The 27,319-nt window shown below is 35.6% G+C and overlaps 1 protein-coding gene across 2 annotated transcripts; it reads left to right on the top strand.

The window, feature by feature from the left end:
* The first annotated feature begins 1,171 nt into the window (after window positions 1-1,171).
* YIPF7 (Yip1 domain family member 7) lies at window positions 1,172-27,108 on the top strand. Of its 2 annotated transcripts, XM_082464300.1 has the most exons (7): window positions 1,172-1,263; window positions 2,635-4,986; window positions 6,583-6,699; window positions 12,499-12,657; window positions 19,029-19,176; window positions 23,960-24,141; window positions 26,696-27,108. In XM_082464300.1, exons 3-7 carry the CDS (start codon window positions 6,584-6,586, stop codon window positions 26,856-26,858), a joined length of 768 nt encoding a protein of 255 aa, XP_082320426.1. In that variant the 5' UTR covers window positions 1,172-1,263; window positions 2,635-4,986; window position 6,583; the 3' UTR covers window positions 26,859-27,108. The 2 variants fall into 2 exon arrangements, with proteins under 2 accessions (XP_082320426.1, XP_082320427.1); XM_082464301.1 differs by lacking the exon at window positions 1,172-1,263 and having other exon boundaries at window positions 4,880-4,986; window positions 12,499-12,659; window positions 19,034-19,176.
* The last annotated feature ends 211 nt before the right edge of the window (window positions 27,109-27,319 follow it).

Below are 27,319 nucleotides of genomic sequence, written 5' to 3' on the forward strand. Positions count from 1 at the left end.
GCACTTTAAAATGATTATTATAATAATATGGCTACTAAGAATGTACAAATTAACTACTACTCATATCAATTTTCATAATTTCAGGTGTAAATTATATTTTGCTAACAGTTAGTTGCTATCAAACTGAAAACTTGTACCTGTTCAGTAATAATTCTGCCAGATTCCAATTTTTTCTTCTAAGACAAAAGTGGAAGCTAACAAGAAATAGCCAAATTAAAAGTCAGGGATAATTATGTTGCATTAATGAAAGAAAACCCTGTCATTTTCTTTTCTTGTCATAGGACACATTGAACTCTTTAAAATTCGTGCAACGAAACAGAATTTTATGTCCACTTTCATGTGCCTGTGTAACATTCAGGGCTGCAGTTTCAGGCTTATAAAATGGAAGCAGCATGGTCTTTAAAGGGCAGATGATCAGGAACAAATCTTATGTGGTATTAACAAAAGAAGCATGTAGAGAACACTGAGCAAAATGCATTTTAAAAAGTAATGGAACACAACATGTATTTTTTTCTGCCTTAATAAGAGTAGTAATTTATAGTATAACGCACATTAAATTGCAATACAGACTGCCAAAATAATTACTTGATAAACACTGATAACAAACAACCCATTTGTCTTTCGGCAGAGTTAGAAAATGATGACATATTTTTCTCTTAGTTCATTGGTAGCTCTGTTCAGCTGAAAATAATTTGTTGGAGACTGTGAATAAATATCCTTTAGTATTTCCAAACAGGTACATCCTAAAACTAGTGTTTCAGACAGCCATTGATAGTCTTTTTGGGGAAACAGTCTGAGTTATGAAAGGAAATGGGGCCGAGTGAGAGGACTGATTTCCCAGATTAGGCTCTGTCACATATTAGATGTGTGACTGTGCAGAAGTCAGCCTCTTGGAGCCTCTATTTTTATATCGAAAGATTACAGTCATGGATGTCATAATCATATGTGATTCTTAGAGAGACTGACACAATTGAAATACTGGTTTTTGAGTAGGCGAAATTAATAGTAGTGATTATTCATCCAACCATCTAACCCCTAATCCTTTAATTTAACAAAAATATGTATGCGTAATTGTCAGGTACAGGGCAAATTATTTCAGATACAGCTGTTGATCAACTTACAATCTTTTGACACTTGACAGATCACCAGAGAGAGATTAAGAAATTACAGATGGGGATTCTTCTCCTTATTCCCACTGCAAATTGCAGTCAGCCGCCACAAAAGAAACTTTTTCCTGATTTGGCAAATCACTGTCCATTAATGGTATGATTTTTTACAGTCTTTATTACATACACTTGTATGACCACCTACTGGATCTGCTACTTTAAAAGGAGTATTTCACTTTATTGAATAGTTACAAACAGAAGTCTAAGTGGGAGAACGCAGGAGCACACAGCAGGGTGACAGCTGTTGAGATGGAGAGAATTAGTTAGTGGGAGATATATTTTACAGATAGCATCAATACAATTCACTGAAGGATTAGATGATTTCTGATTTGAATGAGTGGTTCGTAATGCCATCTCCTGAAATGGGGAAGAGAGAGTTGGGTTGGGGAAGGTAGAGATTAAAAAAAAACAAAAAAATCAGTTTGGATTATGTCAAGTTTGAATTGTCTATATGATATGAATAGTTTGGAGCTGAGAAAAAATGTGAGGGCTACATATGTGACTTCAGGAACTCTCTCTATAGAGATGGTCTATAAAGCCAGGGGAATGGATGAGATCACCCCAGAAGAGAGTTTAGAGAGAGGACAGAGAAAAGGGAGAAAAGGATGGCGGGAAGGAGAAAGGGAAAGGAAAGGAAAGTGGCTGTGAGTAGAACATGGTGCCCTTTACATTGGGTGAGAATCCTTATTCATATTATCTAGTCTTTTTGATCATTCAGAACCCAGAAATAATTATTTAAGTAGATGAGCTAAATTAATCAATTGATCAGGCTGACTATTTATAATATCAATTTCAACTCTGTCCTTCAACATACATTATAACAATTGGGTAATTCATTAATGGAAATAAATATTTAAATGTATGTTTTATACAGATACAGCATTACACGTATAAGAGTAGCTTCAAAGTATCCTGGCATGTATTAATGGTCCATTAAAGCACTTGTCAGGAGAATGAAGTCATTTGGTCTTCAATGTTTCATGCCTTACAGTTCACTTGAGGCTTAGATTAATTTCATTTTTATATGCCATTTTTGCTTCTCATTTTTCTGCAATTCATTTAATCAAGCTGCTTTTTCATGAAGAAAAACTAAGTTGAAAAGTACAAAACCACAAAGTAAGTTTAAAATTTAACTAAATGCACTAAGATCGAAAATATTATCTTTGGCAAACTCTTCAATGACTTTGTACGTCAGAAAAAAGAATGCACTCTGAGTCCTTGCTGTTACAGGGAGGGACTTATGTTCTCACATAAAAAACTTTGAAAGGAGGAATAGAAAGCATGATGATCTAAATTTGGCTACCGTATAGCAACTTGGCCTTTTTCCATAATGTTGATACACTAGGATGGGGAAGTTGTCAGGATTCTAGAAATCATCTTCAATAATTATCCCTCTCTTCTCCCTCTTATCCAATAGAAATTAAACCCTATAAAATCTTCTTTCCACGTATCTTTTGTACCTGTTTAGTCCTCTCCACCTGCACTGGACCCTCCCCAGTTCAGACAACTTCACATCATTTCCCTGGAATGAGCTCTCTTCCTTACTTCGGCACCTGCTCTGGTCCTGACCCCTTCAATTCATCCTTCTGTGACTGAAAGTGGAGTCCTGCTGTTCACTGCTCAAAAGCCAATAAAGAGACCTGGTTGATGGAAAGGAAAGTTTGCTTTATTTTGGATGCCGGCAACCGGCATGGTGGTGGGGAGGGGGGGACTCCTGGTCAAAGGCCGATTCCCCCCCAACCCCCGACAATCAGAGGGAGGGGGCTACATGCAGAAACAGGTCTATTTAGTTCATCCACTTCTGTAATTACAACATCTAGAATACAGTCTGGTATTCAATAGATCCTCAAAAAATGCATGACTCATTATTACCTGACTGGTGACCTGGCAAAAGATACCTCTGATTAAAGAAATTCAAATTCCAAATGTTTTAAAATAATGTGGAAAAATTTACTTTACCATTCTGCCATTGGCTCCGGTTGAAAGTTCCAAAATGCCACATAATCTATCCTTGAACAGTGGATTTCAGTTACTGAGATCCGGATACATGGGAAGTCTCACGTTCTATAAAGGAAAGTCAGCAAGAAGGAGATCGCAGAGGAACTTGACCTCCAGCCATGATGTTGATATCAAGGACAAAACCACCAGATCCAGATAGGTGTTGGGAGTATTAGCCAGGGTACCTGGGTCAGAACTAGAGAGAAACCTCCTGGAAGTAAACCTCAGATGTAAAGGGAACCAATTCAGGCGGTTTCCTGGGATGGAAATTAATCTGATACTAAATTATTTGTGGTACCAATTCCAACATGTTGCAGGGGGGTGGTTCCCATGCAGCACCAAGCAATTCTTGGGACACCAGGTGGGTGTCCTACAATTCAACTCAATCTGACAGTATCTACCTAGAGATAGCATCAGATTCCATAGGTTAAGAGCTCAGTCCCAACAGAATGTCCCCCCACTCCCATCAGATACCAGTAGCTAGACCAGGTTGTTAGTTGTTAACTGTACTTCTGACCCATGGGCTATAAGTCAGAGGTTACCACAATCTTCTCCTTGGATTCAATTTATTTGCAAGAGTGGCTCACAGAGCTCAGAGAAAACAATTTACTTACTAGACTATTAGTTTACTTTGAAAGGATATAACTCAGAAACAGCCAGATGGAAGAGATTCATAGGGCAAGGTATGGTGAAAGGGTGCAGAGTTTCCATGCCCTCTCCACAAGGGTGCCACTTTCCCAGCACCTCCACATGTTTACCAATCCAGAAGCTCTCCAAACACCATCCTTTTGGGGTTTTATGAAAGCTTCATTATATAATCATGATTGATTAAATCATTGGCCATTGGCAACTGATTCAACATCTAGACCCTCTTCCCTCCTCAGAGGTTAGGATAGGAATGACAGTTCCAACCCTCTAATCACATTATTGGCTCCATTGGCAGCCAGCCCCCATCCTTAGGTGACGTCCCAAAATCACTTCATTAACATACCGAGACACCTTTGTCACTCTCAACACTTAGAAAATTCCAAGGGTTTTGGGAGCTATGAGTGAGGAACCATGAGCAAAGACCAAATATATATATGAGAAATGTATTTTGGTCAACTGAATGACCAGATATATATTTTTCTTATAAATCACAATATCATACGTGCCTTTCAGTGGTCAAGATTGGCTCAAAAATGAGAGAGAACATGCCCTATAAATGAGGAGTGCTCCTAGATCACATTAGTGTATCCATTTGGGGCTGTGATGGAGAATTAAGAAGTAGGGAAAAATATCAGAGGTAGATCATTCCTAAACGTTGTTCATATAATTTGAATGGTTCAGATTTGGATAAAATTGATAACACTCATTTTCAGATTGTTGCTAAGATTGTCATGCTAAGATCATGTACCATATATTGATTTTTACTACATATTATTAGGAAATCTTGTCTAGGGTGAATATACTCTTATAGGCTAAAAAGCAGAAGGAGTGTTAAGTCCTCTTTATTGTTTGCCTCAAATAAATGACTTTAAATCATTGTTTAAGGGTACATTAGTCACAGAAGGAAACTGAATCCACCATTTACTTTACCAAATTGTCTCTACACCATTCACTGTGTTTATACACTTTAACAAGTATTACAAGATACTGTGTTTGGCTTTTGGCAGGCTTTTTTTTTTTTTTTTGGCTGTAGCATCTGTTCAGAGTGTCAGAGTACAAATTTAGAAGCTTATATATATAGCCAGCAGGTCATCTTTTCATGAGCTGATTTGTTAAAAATTTCTCAAATAAAGCTACATTTGTTGGAGGATCTTCCGACTAAAATAATATAAAGGTATGTGTCTGATCCTTCTAAAAAATTCGGCATTTAAACAAAAAATGAAGCTGGGTTATGTAAGGACTTTAATACCTATAGTCATATTACATAAAGCTTTGCATGTTCTGAAAACTTACTGTATTTTCCAGTAAAATTACTCTCTATGCTTTATAATAACATATTTTCATGGACTGAGAAAGTTCTGCTCTTAAATTTTAAATTCTTTAAATTATAAGTTGTTAAAAGATTTAACACTCTCCTAGTCCTGATTTTAGTTTATATAATTCATAGTTACTTTTATACACATTACTAATGAAAAATCTTGATTTATTATATCAGATGTATGAATCTAATTTTAGAAAAGCTTTCTGTATTTTTACTGAGCTGAAAAAAATTTGATATATTTGACAACTGTTACTTGAATATTTCTGATTAATGAGGCCCTTAGAGCTAAGGCTGTTTATGCAGTTTCATTTGAAATTTATTATAAGTAGTATCCCATAGATTTATTATAATTATATGGATTACTGCTAGTGATTTTTAAATTCATTCTTTTGAAATAGAAAGCTTTTCAAAGAAAAAATAAAGGTTAAAGTGTTGAGTTGAAAACCATATCTGTCAGGTTGAAAAGATTCTTTACTCCATTCTCTAATTTTCATCCAAAGAGACACTATTACCCACTTTGCTATTGTTTTCTTCCCTCACCTTTTCCTCCTGTCAAGTCTTTCTTTTTCCCTCTGCTATTCTAAGCCATTAGGTCTATACCAAGATCATGCACTCCTCTCCATTCCCAGAAGTGAATAAAAACTATGTAGATGGTGTATGGAAAGACAGACTCTGTTCCTGTAGCAGAATTGAGCATTTCTCCCTCTGACTTAGCATAAGCCCAGGTGCAGCAGGCAGGGCAAGAGAAAAGGAAAATGTTTCAAACACCTTTTAGGAATTATAAAGTAGAACTAAGAGATTAGTTTTTAGAGTTTTGTCTATGTTTTGGGGAGAAGAGAGGCTGTTAGCACACTTTAAAGCTCTATGAGAAAATCAAACAAATATTATTATTATTAGCTGTTTGCTTTCTGACCTTGCAACAAGATATATATATATATATATATATATATATATATATATATATATATATATATATATATATATATATATACACATATATATAAATATAAATATATATATAAATACATACACACACACATATATACGTATATATATGTATATCTAGCTCTCTCTATATATATTCTTAAAGTGGGGAACTAACATTGTTTAAGGGAAAACTTTCTAGATGTATACCAACTTTTAAACTTTTTCTCTTAAACTGCTGAGAATAAAGTATTAGGTGAAGAATGTGTTTTTTCAGATCAGTTAAAGTCAATTTAGTCAAAGTCACAGCCCTAGTGAGTGAAAACTTCAGAAAAGTTAATTGAAGATATAGGTTTTGTAAATTACTTTCTAGTATACATTTCCACAACCTTCCTCCATTCAAAGACTACCTTGTTCTCTAATAGGAATCCTGCCATAATCACAGCATCTATTAATCCTCGTAAATACCTCAAAGGAACTTTTATTGACTCCTAAACTTCTGCATTTTTCACTCTTATTTTTCAGGATGTCAAACTTGGGACAATTTGACTCCGACTTTTACCAATCTAATTATAACATTGATAATCAGGAGCAGAGTTATAATGATTCTAATGCCTATGGAAATCTTTATGGATCTAGAAAGTAAGTACTTGACATTGAGAAAATATGTTCTCATTTTAAGAAGTCATAATATTTTGACAGGGGGTTTCAGGTAGGGAGGTTCCCTTGGGGGAAGCAAAACCTCTCCCCGCTGTATCTCCGTAAAATGCCCAAGAAGAAATGTTAGGAAAGGGCAGAGAAATGAATTCAGTTTTCCATGAATGCCCCTGATCGCCTCAGGCCTGTTTATAGGTGAAAGACTTGTCTCCTCTTTTCAAAACATCACTTAACAGGGAGCATGAATACAGGCCCTGGACAGACAGAAAACATTTTCGTTTTACGTGATATTTTCCAGGACACTGCTCAAGAAACCGATTGTATTCAACTTAATAAATATTTATTGAGTGCCTGCTTGTGTGTCAGAAATTAAGAAAGGCACTATAAACCCAAAAATAAAGAAGAAATCCATAATCTTTTCCCTCACAAAATTAAAAAATTTATGTTGGAGAGGGGGACAATTAAATATGCTATTATAATACAGTGTGGCAATTCCTAACTGAAATCGAGATAAACATAATTCAGAATATGTTAGTTATTTGAGTTGACAATTCAACTTGAGTTGAAAATAAATTTTAAAAATGATTAAGAATTTAGTATTTACCCTCTACTAGTGCCCCAAATAGGGCAGTTAGAATGAGAAGAATTTGGTTCAAGTTCTGGCTCTGGCATTTGTTTTTTGTCACATTGGGAAAGACAACTTCCCCAACTGAGTGTGTTAAACTGAGAAATAAAGATGTTAATAATACCTACTTCGTGAGAATTGTTTGAAGAACAATTGTGATAATGTGCAGGAAAGTGTGTGTTAAAGTAAAACCATTATAATATATATGTTATCTTTTCATAGAACTATAGTTTGCAGAAGCAATGGACACTGTTGACAAGTCACTTAAATGTGCATTTGGTTACACAGTTGCTTCTTTAGATGTTCTTTTAGATTAGTGCACTGTGAGAAGGGACAGAGAAATTAAGGAATTTTTCCAAGGTCACACAGCTAGTAAAAAATGGGGTTAGGCTACTAGTCCAAGGTTGTTGGATTAGACTAAGGGGCATATAATTTATTGTAAAATCAAGACATTTTTGAGAGTAAAATGTGTGCTATTAATAACAATGTTGGTACAATAAGAATAAACTGGATCATCTTAGGCAAACTGGGATGTGTGGTTACTGTGCCATTCCAACAAGTTTAGGGCAAATAACCACATAAGAAATACTTCAAATTTATTAATTCTTGAAGTTTATTTTTCGAACACAGATAAGTACCTTGAAAACTCCAGAATAAGGAGGAAAAAACAGAATAAATACAACAGGCAGTGGGGACTCTTCTGTTCCAACTACACCGAAGACAATTTGGACGTTGTTTTTATGGGCTGATGACTCCTGTGTCTACAGGCAGATAGGCGCCGTTTTCACAAGCTGCATCCTAACTACTCGTGCTGAACCACTGCTCTAAAGCGATAGGGAAAGGCATTGGTAACTAATGTTTTTAAAACTGTAGAAATTAAATATCTGGAATTTTATCTCATTCATGCCCCTAGTCTTTGTTGTCTAGCATTAGTCAAATTGCCATAAGAACTTCTTAAAATGAAAAGCAATCCATACCTCTATCTACCTATCTATCTGGATATTATCACCAGGCAAATTAAATGTGTTTAAAATATTTATAAGAAAAATGGGGGAAAAGGATAAAGCTGTCTAGAATTGGCTCAATCATTGCTGAATCCAACAACAGAAAAAGAACTTAATTTTATTTCATTTATGATTTACAGTTTGGAAGGTCGAGAAAAAACAGAAAAGTGTATGATGGCCCAGGGAGTAGTTTGAGCATGAAGGTATTACAGGATGGTAACTCAAAATATATAATCCACATGAAAGCTATCTAATAGGATTTTTCAGCTCTGTGCTCCTGTTTTATTGAAAGGATGCAGTGGCCTGCTGTTTCTTTTCTCCCTTCTCTTCTCCAGATGGAATAAGCACCTGGGCAGCATCTGCAATCCACATTTTCAGACTAAACGAAACTGAAAAGTCCAATAAGAGACAAAGCTGTCTCCTTAAGCAGGGACTCAAACCACAGCCTTCTCCCCCCACCCCAGCCCACCCAATTTTCTTTCTCCATTTGATTGCACATATCAATGTTGACCAGAAATCGAGATGACAAGGAGATGGAAATTAATATAACCAAGTGAGGGCAAGTTATGATTATATTGCATCAGGTTGATGGCCTGGCCTACTTCAGATGCTTAGCATTTAAATCCAAGTCCTGATTTGGATGTGGTAACATTTAAATTTCAACCCACACTGCAAGTCTCAGGAATTAGAAAAGGGCATATTAGCTGTGGTACTTTTATGAGGTACATAAAACATGGAGTCAGGTCAGTGATTTACAAGTGTGCATCAAATAACTCCAGAAACTTGATCTTTTATTCATACAGTGAATAGTTCAATTAAAATGTACGCAAATCAGAATAAGATGCTCATCATACTGGCAAAAGACATAGGAATCCAGTAGCTAGTTGTAATCAATTAGTCTCTTTCTCTCTCCCTGTCCCCTGTCCCATTCCCTCCTCCTCAGTATGAGAGCTCATTTTAAAACACTTGTTATGCTCAATGAATGGCATAGTGATCTGAAAGCTCGTTGAATGTGCTTATTATGAATGAAGATATTTATATTTTTAAACAAGTTTTCTTATTTTAGGATGAACAAGATGGAGTTTTCTCATTAAAAATACAACTTAACTATCCAGTCATTCAGATAGGCATTATTTCCAATGACTCCAGCCAGTTTTCTAGGCTGTATTTTCCCACTGCAGTTTCCCAACTTTTGAAATGGGAAATCTATTCCAATTATTTAGAGTAAGAAATAGCTGTTTCTGCAGAAAGGTGACAACAACTGGAAAACTCCCTTTGAATGTTTCAGTAGGACTTTAACAGATAGATACTGAATCATCAGCTTTTCTGAATCTCTAGACCTGATCTTCCTTCAGCGTTTCAAGCATGGTTAATGGCACTGTCAATGCCACATCATTATGTGTACCCGCTGGCTGAGCCAGGATCTGGGTATGTCATACAAGCCCATTCCCCCAGGGATCAGACTGACAAAGGAAAGGAGCATCAGTTGACCCTCATAATGGAAGTCCATATAGTTTTGGAAAAACAAAGCCTCTAATAAAATATGTACTTATTGATTATGTGATGCAATAGAAAACTGACTCTGTGCAACAAACATAATTCTGAAACCACAGAAATTATAATTGAGTCTTCTAACAGCGATCTTCTGTATTTACATTGGAAGGTGAATGTTAAGTCCTGTTGCCTCAGAAACAGTTAAATATTTTTTGCAAGCTGGAGGCCATGCCATATCTTAACACAATATCATCTAAGCAAAGACAAGCCTCTTCAGGCTGGTTGGAACTGTATAATCCCATGTATAGGTGGTGAAAAGGGGAATATTGAAGAATTAGTGAGCATTCAGAGGGTTTGTATATGGACCAGGTGTGGCCATCGCTTCATGGCTTAGAGACGGAAAGCCAGGCATGAGTGTAGTGGAGATTCTCCTGGTAGGAAAACACAGGGTGGGTGGGATGTTGTCGAAGTCAGTCTGGGTGTTCCAGGGAAACCAAAATGGGACAAAGCTAGAGATGATCAGCACAGAAGGGATACAAACTCTTGGCTTCCTATTAATGTTGTTTTCTCTGAGGAAGTGGCAGACTGGGAGACAACTATTTGCAAATATAGAAGATGCTGTTCCAGGGTGTGAGGAAGGTGTCTGGAATGCTTCAGTGTCAGTCTCGGGAAGAGAAGAGCAGACATATACTTAGCTAATGCTTATTGATCACTTTTTGTGTGCCCCACGCTAACCTAAGTGCTTTATTTATTTCAGCTAATTTAATTCATCATAACCTTATGAGTTCTATTATTGTCTTCATATTACAGATGAGGAAACTGAGGCACAGAATGTGAAATGATTTGCCTAAGATTATAAAATTGGGATTTGAACCCAGGCAGTCGGACTCCAGGAGTCCTGTTTGCTAAGCACTCTACTTGGTTCAGGATACATCCTACGATGGGACTAGCATTACAGGCAGAAATATAATACATAGAGTTGGAAAGCAAAAGAAGGGAAATATTACCAAGAATGTTGCCAATCGTTCTAAAGGAGGCTTTTGCACTCACTTCACAGTTGTTTGAAATGATTTTTTACAGGAATAGGAGATGCCTGTTAACAAAGGTAATATTTAAATCCTAGCAGCCAGAGTCCAGTGTTTATTTTGGTCTAATTCAGTTGAAATTTGGAATAATGTGTTGAGTTAGAAATCAACAAAATTTCAGTATTTACCTGCTCAAAGAGCTAATTAAGATGCTCTGTAATCAAGGAAATCAAGGACCACTTTTCATGTTCCTTTCCTTTCCTTTCCCTTCCCTTCCCTTCCCTTCCCTTCCCTTCCCTTCCCTTCCCTTTCCCTTCCCTTTCCCTTTCCCTTCCCTTCCCTTCCCTTTCCTTCCCTTCCCTTCCCTTTCCTTTCCTTTCCTTCCCTTCCCTTTCCTTTCGGTAAAAACAATTTAAAATGACCAAATAACCTCACAGATGAGCCCTTTTTTCTTCCTTCCTTTCTCTTCCTGCAAGAAGTTATTTACTAAGATTGTTTTCCAACTTTCTCACACAAATGGTGAAATAAAAACCAAATAAAAGCACAGTCAAAGAAATATTGTAATATGGTGTTTCAACAAAACTAGATTGCACATTACTGTCTGGGAATAGCCAGAGCTAAAAAGTCTACTCCTTGATGGACAATGGTCAGTTTATGTGTTTATTTTTTTCCTATGAATTGACTACTATTAAAATTTTGATTTTTAAAAATTTTTATTGAAATATAGTTGATTTACAATGTTGTGTTAGTTTCAGGTGTACAGCAAAGTGATTCAGTTATATATATATATATATATATATATTCTTCTTTTGCATTCTCTTCCATTATAGGTTATTACAAGATATTGAGTATAGTTCCCTGTGCTATACAGTAGGTTCTTGTTGATTATCTATTTTAAACATAGTAGTGTGTATATGTTAATTCCAAACTCCTAATTTATCCCTCCCCCTCTTTCCCCTTTAGTAACCATGTTTGTTTTCTATGTCTGTGGGTCTATTTCTGTTTTTGTAAATAAGTTCATTTGCATCTTTTTTTTTTTTTTAGATTCTACATATAAGCAATAGCATATGATATTTGTCTTTCTCTGTCTGGCTGACTTCACTTTGTATGACTATGATTTTTTACTTGCTGCCTCCACAGATTTATAGGGAATGTCCTGTTTGGTGACTGTCCCTGAAAATCAGTGAAAAAGCAGCATTGTGTAGGGATCAGGGCGCTGCTCAGACAGACAGTTTCAGTTCACAGTCCAACACCTGAATGTTATTGTGTGTTACCAGGCAAGTCATTCAGTCTCCATGAACCTGTATTTCTTTTTTCGGTAAGATGGGATTAAAACTACAGTTTTTACTTTGCAGAGTTTTAATTACGTGAGAAAATGTGAAGGAGAGTGTCCAGCACATTGTAAATTAACAATACATGTTAGTCAATGTGGATCATCCTTCTAGAGAGTTTTCTCACAACTAGTTACTGTTTCTTTTTTTGATTAAATTTAAACGTCAAGCAAGTTAATTCTTTCGCGGGTAAATAGTCATAAAAACTAGGAGAAATCATAAAAGGAAAATCGTAGTTTCCTTCCTTGATTTGTCGTAATATCCCTTTCTTAGATGTGTGAATATCAGTATCTTCCTTTTTCTAGACAACAGGCCAGTGAGCAACCTCAGCCTGCCTTCGTCCCACCAGAGATGCTCGTGTCATCAAGTTATGCGGGACAATTCTTTCAGCCAGCATCCAACCAGGATTATTATTCACCATCTTCTTACGTTGACAGTTTTGATGAAGAGCCTCCTTTACTAGAAGATAAGTTAAGGAAGTGCTATTAATGTGTGTACAGCTCAAAGAACAATAGCAATAATCAGCTCTTAATGTGCGCTGTCAGCCTGCCGCACACAGTGTTTTATGTGATTATTCCACATATAAACAAGAGTCTGCCAGACCAACACACTTAAGCCTTTGGGAGTTTGTCTCCTGTATGTGTGGGGACAATTGGAAGTAGATACGAGCTGTGCTAGTCTTGCAATTTTTAAATGTTTCTTCACTGTTTCTTGAATGTGGACTCCCTGACCATATCTAGACAACAGTGAAGACATCTTTTGGCAGAGTGATTATATCAAAGTAACCACCAGCATATCTTACTATTTTCTGCTATGTTTGCCTGCGAGCAAAGGGGGTAGTTTCTCAATATTCTTTTTTTGTTGTCATGGAGAAAAGACAGGTTTTTTTCCCTTCCTGGCTCACGTGAGCCCGCATATCTCAGCTAGATACGACTAAGTGGGAAGGAATATGATTCCAGTAAATAGCACTGTTGGTGGCAAGGAAACCTGGGGATCCTTGCAGTTAAAGGTGGCCTCCAAAGATTTCAGGCATCTTCCATCCACTGATTTTTTTTTTTTAATCCAGCCAATTTATATCTGCCGCTTTTGTTCTTAGGGAATGTCAACATGATGCTAGAAAACTAAAGTTCAAGGAGATTTAAATTTGGAATCCAAGGAGAAATATTCACAGGCTAACTGCTCTAACTCATTTGTATGTAGTCCAGTGAAAAGGGATAGGCTAAAATTCCCAATATTTTACATCAAAAGATCATTGTTTGCTTCTTATGAACACAGACAGCCACCTGATATTAAAACATTCTTCTCTCTTTGTCTTCAAAATTAAGAAAAGAGGAACGATTTAAACCATTTAGAAAAGCACAGAGATTTATATAATCGATTTGTTGGCTCTTAGAAGCCAGTTAAGTTTTTGGATCAATTATGCTTAACCAATTCATTCTAATTTGCCTCTGCATCTGATATCTAACACCTGAAAGTTATAAGCTATTATCATCAAGAATTTTCCTTGACTCCACCAACATCTCTACGTAAAAAAAACCTATCAATTGACTAATTATAAAAGTAATCTATATTCAAAATAGAAATTTGGAAAATATAGAAACATATGAATAAAAATATTAAAAAATCACCAAAAATTTTGTCTCTTGAGACATGACTATCATTAATAATTTTTTTTTAAATTTATTTATTTATGGCTGTGTTGGGTCTTCGTTTCTGTGCGAGGGCTTTCTCTAGTTGCGGCAAGTGGGGGCCACTCTTCATCGCGGTGCGTGGGCCTCTCACTGTCGCGGCCTCTCTTGTTGCGGAGCACAGACTCCAGACGCGCAGGCTCAGTAATTGTGGCTCACGGGCCTAGTGGCTCCGCGGCATGTGGGATCTTCCCAGACCAGGGCTCGAACCCGTGTCCCCTGCACTGGCAGGCAGATTCTCAACCACTGCGCCACCAGGGAAGCCCAAGTTTTGTATTTTTTAAAGTTACTTTATATCATAAGCATTTCTATACATGCATTCTTTAAAATCATTAAATGTTATTTGAAAACATAACATGTAATGGCTTCATAATATCTTACTATATACAAGTACCATAATTTAAATCTACCATAGAGGTCATTCTTTATAATCAATAATGCTTTGGTGAATATCATAGTAAAAACTTTGACCTGTACAGAATCTGTCCTTAGGATGGAACTATAACATTGGGATTACTGGGTCAAAAGTCATTTACACTGTCAGGCTCAGCTAGAAAAATAATGAGCCAACAGACCTCCATAGTAGAATATGAAATGTCTTTGTTAATTTGATAGGCAAAAAGGCAAAAAATAATACTTTTTATTTCTTGGTTACTAGAAAAGTTAGACATTTTTTTCATATGTTTATTGACAGTTTTATATGTTTTTTTCGTGTTTATTGTTTCACATGTTTTTACTTCTTTCTGTTTTTCAAGTTCTTTGCCAGATTTCCTATTGGAATGTTAAGATTTTTCCTTTCCTTTTTTATTTATAGAGATATTTATATGGTAAAGATATTAATTATTGTCTGGAATATGTATTTCAAGCTTTTTTTTCCTAGGTTGTGTTTGCCATCTAATTTGCTTATGGGATATTAGGGCATATAGTCATTTTATTAATCATGTTTATGTTTTTAACTCCACAATATTTTTCTTGGTAACTTTTCTTTCCAATTGCTCTTTTGTTTAGAATATATTTCTCCAGCTCTAGATACTGTTTATATCCTCTGGTAGATTCTTAAATTTTTAAATTATCTTTTTGTTTTTCACTTTAATTTTTGATTCATTGAAAATTGTTTTAGGTTAGTACATGAAGTAGAATTTAACTTTGTTGTTTTTCTTTAATGATTAATCAATTTTTCCTGTAACATTTACTGAAAATAATCTTTTCTACTTGTCTCAGATGCCTCCATTCTGATATTCTAAACTCAAATACATTCTCCCATGATGTCTTCTTAAATTTCAAATAGGAAATATACTAAATTTCCCCTCCTACTACATCTCAGAGAAATTCCTAGATTGTTTTGCTTTCTCTTTGTGATTATCCCCACCAAATATATAGTATATTAGAAGAGAGAGTACCTGATATAATTTTGCATTTTGAGTCTATGAAATTTCTAGACTCTGATCCAATATGTTCTTCAGGCTGTGTGACTTTGTGAAAGCCTCAAGCCTCATCTGTCTAAAAGATATAAAAAGACCATAGGCAGGATTTCTAGGATAAGATGATAAAAGACATTTGCTAGTTTTTATTGAGCATACACAAAAACAACCTATAAAATTATGAAGTTATAATAATTAACATCCCTTGCACAAAAACATGCTATTTGAAAGTGTACTCGTTTATTCCTTAAATACTTTGTTGTCTAAAAGACTTGTTTCGTTTAAGAATGATAACCTTTGTTATTTGATCATGTATAATCAATGTTAACAAATGCATCTTGAAGAATAATAGTCAATTCAAATCTGTCAGACTAGAAAAATTACTGTGATATTTGGTATTTACATTTGTAGCATAGCCTGATGTTTATATTTGAAAGGCCAATGCCACAATTTGCATAGAAAACAAAGATATTAATTCATTTTTATAACATATATATTGTATACTTTACTACCACTAGATGACACCAAAACAATAAATTTTGCATTCAAATTTCACAGCAGTTTCATCTTTTTTTATCTTGTGAAATAAGTTGTTATATTAGGGCATCTACAATTGATAAATAGATATCTCATTTGCATACCTTATAATAAATTTGAAAACAAAATATTATGGAGATGTATTTTGGTTAAAAACACATAAAATATTTTTTCTTATGAAAATATTTAGTAGGTCTTATGTTCATTCGTTGTTTCATGACTCCATGTTGAAACGTGCAAAAGTTAATTATGCCATCAAATAAATGGCTGATATCAGTAATAATGTCCCATAAAGCATTTTCATCTGGGTTTCTTCAGGAATAATGATTATGCTTTTTGAGGAGAAAGGTATTTTGAATTAAAGACCACTTTATTGTGGTAAATACTGAAAACATATTGTTAACGTAAATATATAAATTGAATATAAAGTTTGAAAACAACATAAGCCTCAGTTGAAATTAATTTAACTATAGCATTTCTCAATTTTTAAAATCTTCTATTTTAAAAATCACATTGGACATTCTAACCTATTTTAAGTTGGTGAACTACTCATATCCTCCAAAGTGTATGTTCATTAAGAAATATATAAATACACTGTGAAAATAAAAAGGGAAGTTGAAACGTAAATGATTTGCTCACTATTAATTTAATTCAAATTAAATCCAAATTCTTTCTTTTCAAGCTTGTGTTGGCTAGCAATCGTCAATCTGGATGTGAAAAGAGTGAAAGATCCACTTTCTATCCTAGTTCGGGCAATGTCTGGCTGACCTTCTAAAAATGTCTAGGCCCCTGTTAGAGCAAGGTCCCTCTATGTCATGGCAATCATTGAAAGTTCATCTGGTATTCTGTGTGTAGAATGTCAGCTTTGCAAGGTGTTTAGGTGGTATACACAACTATAAAAGAAGTTGAATTATACCTTGTCTCTGACCAAAGAGGGTTACTAAATCCTGAGAAGGGAAGTTGAACGGCAGGTACCAATGATTTAGGGAGACAATCCTTCACATGGGAGAACTGGGCTCACTTCAAAAACATACAAACCTTATGAGATTAGATGCACATTGACTCGACCACAGCTATATGATTAAAAGCATGGTTTCTTTTTTTTCTTTTGTACCCTCTTGTTTTGTACCCTATCCCTAGCCCCTGGAAACCACTTTTCTACTCTGACTCTATGAGTTTGACTTAACAAAATTTTTTTAGACTCCACATACAAGTGATACCATGCAGTATTTGACTTTCTCTGTCTGGCTTATTTTACTTAGAAAAATGCTCTCAAAGGCCATTCGTGTTGTCACAAATGGCAGGATTTACTTGTTTTTTATGACTGAACAGTATTCCAATGTATATATATATATATATATATATATATATATATATATATACCACAACTTTTTTACACATTCATCCATCAGTGGACACTTCAGTGGTTTCCATGTCTTGGCAGTTGCTGCCTTCAACATGGGGGTGCAGATATCTCTTTGATATCCCGTTTTTGTTTCCTTCAGATATATTCCCAGAAGTGGCATGGCTGGATCATACAGTAGTTCTATTTTAAAAAAAATTTTGAGGAACCCCCGTACTGTTCTCCATAGTGGCTGCACAAATAAACATTCCCACCAAGAGTGCACAGAGGTTCCCTTTTCTCCACATCCTTGCCAACACTTATGTCTTGTCTTTTTGATGTTAGCCATTCTAACAGGTGGGAGATGATATTGTGGTTTTGATTTGCATTTCCCTGATGATTAATGGTGTTAAGCACATTTTCATGTACCTGTTGGCCATTTGTATGTCTTCTTCGGAAAAATTTCTATTCAGTTCTTCTGTCCATTTTTTAATTGGACTATTTTATTTATTTAGTTTTCTATTACTGGCTCTGTGACTTTGGAAAAGTTCATCACTCCAAACCTCAGCCATCTGATGCACAAAGTAGGAATAAAATAACAGTACCAGCCTCAACGCATGTCAGTAAGACCAACACATGTAAATCTTGTAAGGCTCACAGCAAAATTCTGTAAAAATATTCAGTTGAAAAGAATTCCACTCTTTTTAGCTCAAATGTATGTACTTTATAGTAGTTTAGCTCCAGTTTTTCCTAACCTCCACCTCACCCGTATTCAAACTTAAAATGAGAGAAGGAGGGTAATCAGCTTGATTATTGGTTCCTAAGTAGTGACGTTATATTCTCCTTTGTGAATGTCCTTTTTTTCTACTCCAGATGCATCTTAAAGTTTATCTTTATAGGAGTGGTGAGAAAAGTAACTGATGTGATGTTGGCATTTATTTCTATATTCAGTGGATGTCAAACAGCTGGGTTTTTTTGGGTTTTTTTTCTTTTTAATGAAAAAGATATAAGAGGAGCAGAATCTAGCAGCGGGGTCTGTAAAAGGGCAGTCAGAATTCTTTGAAAAACAAGGCATTGGAGAAATAATTAGAAATTTCTAATTGAGTTTAGACTCATGGACATGGAGCCCCACTGCTTTTGGATATTTTATTCTACCATCACCACTCATAAAAGGGAAAGGTTAATTGTCTCAAGAATTTAATCTCTGAATACACAGACTCAACAACACAGAGCACTGACCTTATTAAAATATGTATCCACACCATGATTGCTTTTACTTGCTGAATGAGCCATTGCCTTTTCTCCTCTGTGGAGTTTCAGGCAGCTAGCATGGTATTGCTCTTCTCATCAAGCAGAGTATAAGTAAAATCCCAGACCTAGGCTAAGTGTCTTTAGATTAGATAACACTGCTAACTGAAAATTATGCATGTTTGGTTGGACAAGTTTCAAAAGTGTTAGCAATAGAAAATGTAGGAAAAAGAACTATCTCAATGGGCATTAAGATGGGACTTTTGGTTTGTTAGCTACCGTTATATTTTGTTTTTACTGTATAACGTCCATTTCCTCATTTTTGGCTGCATTTTAAGCTTATATTTGCTGCAGAAGGTAGGGAAGTTTTTCCTTGATGGAATCATTTCTCTAACATATATCTTTCAGCTCACTGTGTGGGAAAAAAAAAGTCTTTTGTTTTAAGGTTGCTATATATTACATAGAACTTTAAACTATGAAGGTATAACAATCAGATTAAAGTGCTAAATAAATTAATAATATTTATTAACTTTAATTAAAGAATATTACTCATGTTTATTTTTCTATATTTATATTATCTCCTCCCCCTTCTTCTTTTTAGAACTTGGAATTAACTTTGATCACATATGGCAAAAAACTTTGACAGTGTTAAACCCACTGAAGCCAGCAGATGGCAGCATTATGAATGAAACAGACCTCACTGGGCCCATCCTGTTCTGTGGGGTGCTGGGAGCTTCCCTACTTCTGGTAACGGACAGAAGCAAGCACTACATCTTTCTTTTTTTTTCTTTTTTTTAGCTAACGTTGGTTTATCTAAGTTTCATGTTTACAGCATTATATTTCTACTTCTGCATACACCACAGCCAAGTACCAGATTTTAATGCATGTCCTTTCAAATGTCATTTTTGAAGAGGTCTTTGTAAATACGGAAGAAAGTATATCACTTTATGAAGTGAAAATTGTTTGTTTAATTCATAACTACATTTTTTTTTTTGGTGAGAGAGACATATTTCATGGAACCATAATGACAAAGAGAAACTGCCATCATGTATTACAACAGATAAAAAATGTAAATTTAAATAGAATTTCAAAAATCAGGTCACCAAGACAGATTTTCAACAAAGCAGGAAATCATATAAATGATTTTCTTGTAATTAAGTCTTTTTTGTTGTTTAGAGAAGACTGTCAATCTGAAAAATTTGGAGGAACACATGGATTTGGGAAACAGAGGGCTGAAATTTTATTTCTTGTTTTCTGTGAGACTTCTGTTGTGACACTGGACAAATCCCCTCTATTTACTCATCATTTTCATTGCTGGGGTGTATCTATCTCTAGACTATTTCAAATATTCTGTTAGGTACGAGATGAGTCTCCTTGTTTCTGGTTAGGCTATTATGAATAAATTGACTTGCAACGATAAGCAGTGATTTGTTTATTCAACCTGTATATTTCCCCTATCATTTTAGTTTTCTGTTTTTTATGAAGGCAATTTTTCCCCTGACATCTCCATTTGTCTTGTGTATGGGCCTCTTTCATTCTTTAACTCTGGGAGTAATGATATTCAGAGTCATCAAAAAAGAAAAACATATTTCCACCTAGGTTAAGTTTAGAAGATATTCTAGCTTATAGTTTAGAAAAATGATTTCTGCACCCAAAAAAGGGAAGAAAAAGAAGAAATGAGAAAGGTCTATGATTTTGTATTAAGGAGGTAATGACAATACATTAAAAACAGAAGATGAACAAGATAGTCAAGCCAGTCTGACAAGTACAGTTTCATTAGGGCACAAAGAGCTAAACTTGGCAAGAGAGGTAATATAGGAAATTAAAGATTCTAAGAAAAGTCCTTAAAATAACTATTCATTTCACTTTCCCTTCTTACAGCTATCTACTTCCCTAATGCAGCTATACTTCTCAAAAGTAGCTGTAAAATGTATTTGCAACTAAATGAGTCTTCACTTTTCATTATTAATTACATAATACTAATCGAAATTCTGATAGAAATCTAATTTCTGCATTGTAGTGTGGTCAATAATCACATCATATTTATCCAATACAATAGTACTTAGTTATAGCGTCTTATTTCTTCCTTTGAACTACAGCAAATGCAAATACTCTACAAATCTAACACTATATCAACCAGAGTTTTAATTTAGTCTCTAACATCCCTTCTGTCTTTGTCATAGTAATTTGATAATCTTAGATTAAGCTGCTAAGTAAGACCATGTCAATTAATCAAATTGTCAGAAACAATCAATTTAATATATTAACTCATCTTTCTTTTTCAGGTAATTTGTAATATAACAGCTGTTTGTTTTTCTGTAGAAAATATTACTATTACCACCTCTTAAAGGAAAGCATTAATCCCATTAAGATCTTTTTTGGGTGCATAATGTTAGTTGGAATTATTTAAATATCCTCTCTTTTGTTTTAAGTGCAAAGCAATACAGGCAAAGAACTCAACTGAAAGTGGAAAAATTGGATCTGCCCCTAACTTTGCCTCCAGGTGTGATCCTGAACCTGTTTTTTTTTCCTATTTCTTGGCCTTCATTTTTTTTCATTTTGAAGATCAAAAAAGAGGTTTATATAAGTGGTTCTTAAGGTTCGTTTCAGTTGTGAAATTTTAGGGAATGTGTAAAAGTGCATATTTTCTCAAACTTTTTAGGCAAATAATTTCACTTCAACTTTACCATTAGATGTGGTTACTTCAGAATTGATTCTGATACATGGAGAACAATAAGGACCAAAAAACTCCACTGGATATTAATAAAGCCAAATTTAACTTAGAGTCCATTTGAGACTGTTAACCCTGCCCTGGATATCTAAGATTAAAATGTAAAAGATGATTTTATGGGCTGGTATATGCATTGTACTAGAGAAAGCAAAACTAAATCCAGAAACAATATTCAAATCTGTTCATTATCTCTGGAGGTGTAAGACCCATAGTCACATACTGATCACTTTTATGATTTATAATGATATAAGGCACAACACCTTTTAGTGGACTTTCTTCATGTTGAAGGAAGCAAACTAAAAAGAACTGCTTCAAAAGCTCAACACAAATTTAATTTTACTTATTCTTCCTCTTAAAATTATTTTCACCCCCCAAACCATGAACACAAGCGTTTTAAAGCTATGGCTCCATTTAATTTTTCTAGTAGAGCTAAGAGTGTGATCTGGAAAAGGAACATGCACGGCCAATATAAAAGCATAATCAGAAGAATAAGAAGTATTTCAGGGCTTCCCTGGTGGCGCAGTGGTTGAGAATCTGCCTGCCAATGCAGGGGACACGGGTTCAAGCCCTGGTCTGGGAAGATCCCACATGCCGCGGAGCAACTGGGCCTGTGAGCCACAATTACTGAGCCTGCGCGTCTGGAGCCTGTGCTCCGCAACAAGAGAGGCCGCGATAGTGAGAGGCCCGCGCACCGCGATGAAGAGTGGTCCCCACTTGCCACAACTAGAGAAAGCCCTCACACAGAAACGAAGACTCAACACAGTCATAAATAAATAAATAAAAGAACGTGAATTTCTTTAAAAGAAAAAAAAGAAAAAGAAGTATTTCAAGTAAAGATGTAGTAATAAGGGTGGTACAAGGCTGACCTAAAAATTTTTGAATTTAAAAAGAAATTGAACATTTATTTTTCATTTCAATTACAAGTCCTTGTTAGAATTTGAAACAACTTAAAAAAATGGGACTGGCCCTGCCAGATGGAATTGCACCTCAAATTAGATAAACTAACAAGAGTAAGAGATAAGGAGAGAGGTCAGTAACTGATATGGAAAAGGACAATTTTACTACCAAATTAGTTTTATCCACCCTCTATTTACCCCATGCACAAAACTGGTTAGGGTCATGGTCCTGCTATGTGTCCTTTGGGGTACAGGGAAGTTGCGTTTCACCATTACAACTATTCCTACCCCAGAATTATCCCACCCAATTAAAATATTAAGTAGAATGTTTCTCTAATACATGAAAGTGATCTGAAATTGTCACTATTTTCCAAGTGGAGCAAACTCACCCAATAGAGCAGTACATAACTGATGTGTTTCTTTTAGCATGTCCATTAGCATTATTGGCATTATTTCACAAAATAGCCAGGAGGACTTATTATGGCTAATGCAGCAGAGAATTCTGCAACATCGCCCAGGGACATTTTGTGAAAGAACTTAGTAGTGATCAACTTCCCCAACTGCAGAGGAAGAAAATTTCAAAATAGCTGGACAATTTTAAACATTAAAGTGGTCATATTCTCCATTAACTAATTACAAAATAAATATCTCTTTATTCTGTAAGACATAAGGACAGCTATGGAGCAGAAAAAAAGGACAGCTAAAAAGCTCTCTCTCTGAATCAACTTACCAGATCCTTTGTTGTTTTCAAATAATTCCCATGAAAACCGGAGTCAGCCTCCTCAGTCTTTCTCTAGAATTTCTAACCAGCTTAATGTAGATATAAAAAGGGCATGCATTCTTTACTGGAGCTTTGGCATCCTCGGGTAGCAAACATTGAAATAGCCTCTGTTGAATCGGTAGTAGATTGTGACTTTCCCTGGATGAGTTTAACGGTGCTGGTTCAGGAACAAGTCTCTAGTGCTCTGTGGGTGGTGGCTATTTTGATGACTCCTCAGAAGGTCAGTGGTCTGTCCTGAACACCACTGACTTCCTTTAACAATACCTCTTTTGTGATTTGCTATCAGTTGGTTTATATAAATCAGTTTTTCATAAAGTCTGTTCAGTTAAGCTGGTAACAGGCATTATGAAAACAAAGGATTCTAGGGTCGGATAAGTATACTGGCTTAAATAAGTTGTTAATAAGTTAATAAAAGTTAATAAGTTTAATAAGGTTAAATAAGTCCCCTTGTTTAGGACTTGTTAGAGCTCCTGCAGGTGTTAAAGACCTACATTTTAGAGCTGGACTGCCTGGATTCAAAGCTGAGCTCCACCGCTTACCCTCGTTTTACCTTGGGCAAGTTCCTTAACCTCCCTGCACCTCAGTTTCCTCATGTGTATAATGGGTACAACAATGGTGCCAACTAATTATGTTGTGTGGATTAAATAAATTAATATATGTGAAATCTTTAGAATAGGACCGAACATAGTAAATCTGACAGATGTTTGCTAATATTACTAATATGTTTTGCAAATCTCCAAGACTAAATTGGAATTTTTTCATTAACTTATTCATTCATTTAATTGTTCAACAAATATGGGGAGAAAAATATATCCTTACCTATGCCTAGTACCTATTGCCCAGTAGGCAATCTATGATAAAAAATATAAATCTGGAAATATAAGCACGCTTGTGCCATCTCACGTATAGCTCAAGGAGGGCGGGTGGTGGTGTTTGTTTTCATGACCTGAATCCATATTACAGGCAGTGTTTTTTCCAGAACTCCCAGTCTCGAGACTTATACTACAAAGACATGAACAGCATTGAGCTGATTGATTCGAAAATGCTCTCTGTTTTGTTGACAGTCTGATTTCTTCTTGATGTTTGTTCTATGTTCAAACCGTTTTCTTCCCGTTGTTTCAGGCAGGAAAAGTCCAGTTTGGTTACGTGTATGGCACGAGTGCCATTGGCTGCTTAGGGATTCACGCCTTACTAAACTTGATGAGCTCTTCAGGGGTGTCCTATGGCTGCGTGGCGAGTATTCTGGGTTACTGCCTGCTTCCCATGGTCATCCTGTCCAGCTGTGCCATCTTCTTTTCACTGCAGTAAGTGTCTGTGTGTGCTAATTGACCCCACATGCACGATCGTCGCTAGGGTTTGCCACACCAGTACAACAGTTAGCCCCTTTCTGATCATTTTAGTAGTGGGATTGGGGAAACTGGCTATTAAAAGCTACATACAGATTCAGGAGAGTAGGTCGGTTTTGGCTCAGGTGCTGTTCCCGTTTCGATGATTTTAAAAAATAAATTAAACCAAGTTATCTTTAAAATTGGCACTTTGTAAGTTGTCACATTGTTCAGTATGAACTATCGTCATGGGTAATATAACCAACAACAGAAAATTCACTTGTTTGAATTACGAAGAGTAAGTGCCTGGTGCACACTGACAAATTGCTTCAGCTCCCAAGCACTCTGCCTTCTAGGAGGGAAGCAAGTGTTCTTTCTCAGCTGGACTCCTTGCACTGCAGAATTCCCAGGAACCCTAATGAGGATATTACTGCTAGAGAACTTTATAGCATATATGCTCAGTCAATTTTTTTTTCTTTTTTCCTTCCTGGGCAGATAGTATTTGCAATTCAAAAATATTAATGAGGATTCAGTAGATATGCTTCTGTCGGGCACTTTCCCAGGGCAGTGCATATCACTACCACTTTGGTTGGGAAGAGTATAAGTAATTACATAGTCCTTTGTCACCTGCCATGCTCCAAATCCAATTAGAAATAAACATTTGCCATCAGTGCTCATTCTTCCACATCCAAAGGAGACACAATTCACATTTTTTTTCTTGGATAATCCAAGTTTTAGGTTATCAACACTACACTGGATAGGATATTACATACAGAATTTGCCAATGCCAGATAAACATTTTAGAAAGACTTCAATGTTTTTGTTTAGATATAATCTCAGATATTTTCTTCATAACGTTATTGAGAATGACATAGATGGAAATGCTTTTTTTGTTTTAATATGGTTTCATTTTGAAAGCAATAGTCTTGAGAATAACAGAGCAAACTCTTACTTTATCAGTGAGTGCTTAACACTTAAAAGAGAGGAATACAACAGAAAATGGAAACTGAATGTATAAGTACAATGTGAGTTAGAGGTGTATTTATTGAGTCTTGTCCATGGAAAAATTCCACTTTTTGTATATCCTGTTCCTTAGCAAGCTGTTCTGTTTACTAAGTTGTTTGGTACAGATGTTTGACAAGTTACTACAGAGTTCAGTTTTACAACTTCCATTTTGTCAGATGCTTTTGCCAAAGAATACTATAATGATCAACCATTTAAAACTTCTAGGTTTTAGACATTATTTCCATCAAAGTTTAGCTTTGGGGTATCTTAAATGACTCCAGATTATTAGGGAAAGAAAATAAAAACTACAACTCTTGAATTTTGAGAATCATCAGAGGTCTGGACATTTTTCATTAGATTTTCATTCTGAAATGTAAAGGATGAATTAGAAATCCTTTAAATTATATTAATGGGGAATAAGCTATCTGACCCCTAAGACCATTAAACTGAAATTGCCTTTTTGGGCATATTACTATAACATTCAAATGAATTATATATAATCTCACATTTTTGTTCACCAAAACCTGTAAATTGAATCACTCTAAATTTTATTTCTAATAGATATTAAGTAAACCAACAAATGTAATATTTACTAGAGTGTTTTAAAATATTTTTGGTTTGTTTATAATCTAAGGCATTATAAGCTCTATTGTACACTTTTTCACCTGTTTTGCTTTGGTTCAATTATTAAAAGCAGGTATTTCTGTCATTCTCACAAATAATAAACACAATTCTCAATTTCAGATTCAACCAGGATCAAGGGAGGCAGTATAGTTTGACAGTAACTAGAACAATATGTTGGTGGTTAGCAGCTCTTGACCTAATGACCATTTCACTTTGCAATTTTTTTAAGTCGCTTCATTCCCATTTCTTCCTAAAGAACCAACTGTCTCCACAGTTAACTTTTTGAAGACACCAGTTTGAACAAATCCATTTCGATATTATAAAAATCCACACCTTTATTTGCCAAAGTGATCTTCAGCAATGAGGTGGGAGGCCACACACATCTGTGCCTTACTGCTTCATCTGTGCCCTCCCTGAGCTGTGTCAGGCTTTGCTGTCCCAGGCAAAAACCCAGGACGTGGACCTGGGAGCGCTGGGGAGTAGGAACTCCACTGGAATGCGGGTCCAGTCATTTTTCTGCTCAAACCGGGGGTAAATTTAAGAAGAAAGTAGGGAAAAGAAATCTGTAGCTGTGAAAGAAGCCTCTAAACATAGTTTATGTAAAAGAATTTCAGAAGTTGGGATTTGAATGTTGACTCATGAGAGTGACAGCAGGTCAATTCTTCCGTTTCCAATAATCTGAGTTTTTACCAACCCATAAAATATTTAGCTTCTAATGGTGAACTTGACTCAAAAATTTTCTAAATAGCTGAGGCCTTTGAGTTCCTATGGTTCCTCACCCTCATTTTACAAATTGAGAAAGTGGTTATAAATATTGTACCAAGGACATTTCAGAGGCAGCTGTGATTCAATAACCTCTTTTTCTCCTGGTGTAAGATAACCATCTCTTTTGCCTTTGCTCCAGGGGCACCTTTGGAACTGTGTTGGCACTGGTCATCATTGGCTGGTGTAGTCTCTCAGCCTCCAAAATTGTCACTTCAGCCTTGGCCATGGAAGGACAGCAGCTTCTCATTGCCTACCCTTGCGCCTTACTTTATGAACTTTTTGCCCTCCTAACAGTTTTCTGAAGATTATTTGAGATGGCATTACAGGATTCTATTTGTTTGTCGCTCAGATTATCCTGGAAATGTATTGGCATTCACATTTGGTCATATGATTTCTGTTTTATCACTGTTGAGAGAATAATAAGCAGAGACAAAACAGCACTTAAGGATGGGGCTCTAATAGGCTGTTTGGTTTGAATGATGATTTGCTTTTTGGTTGGTGCATTAAAACAATTTAAAATACTTTAAAATAAAAAGGGATATAGTTGTTGCACTGATGGACCCTGCTTTTCTCAATGGATGTATTTCTGAGAAATTGTAGGTAAATAAAATCATATGCTGACTGGGTAGAGGAAATCTACAGTGAGCCTTTTGAGAAATCTTTATGACAGTTCAAGCTGTGTACAAGTTGTTTAAGTCACACTGTCCAGGACCTTTGGAGAATTTCAGGGGGAGGTGTTATTTAGGGTTTTATTCACCTGAGA

Source organism: Balaenoptera physalus (assembly GCF_965194825.1).
Source record: "Balaenoptera physalus genome assembly, chromosome: 5".
NCBI classification, from domain to species: domain Eukaryota; kingdom Metazoa; phylum Chordata; class Mammalia; order Artiodactyla; family Balaenopteridae; genus Balaenoptera; species Balaenoptera physalus.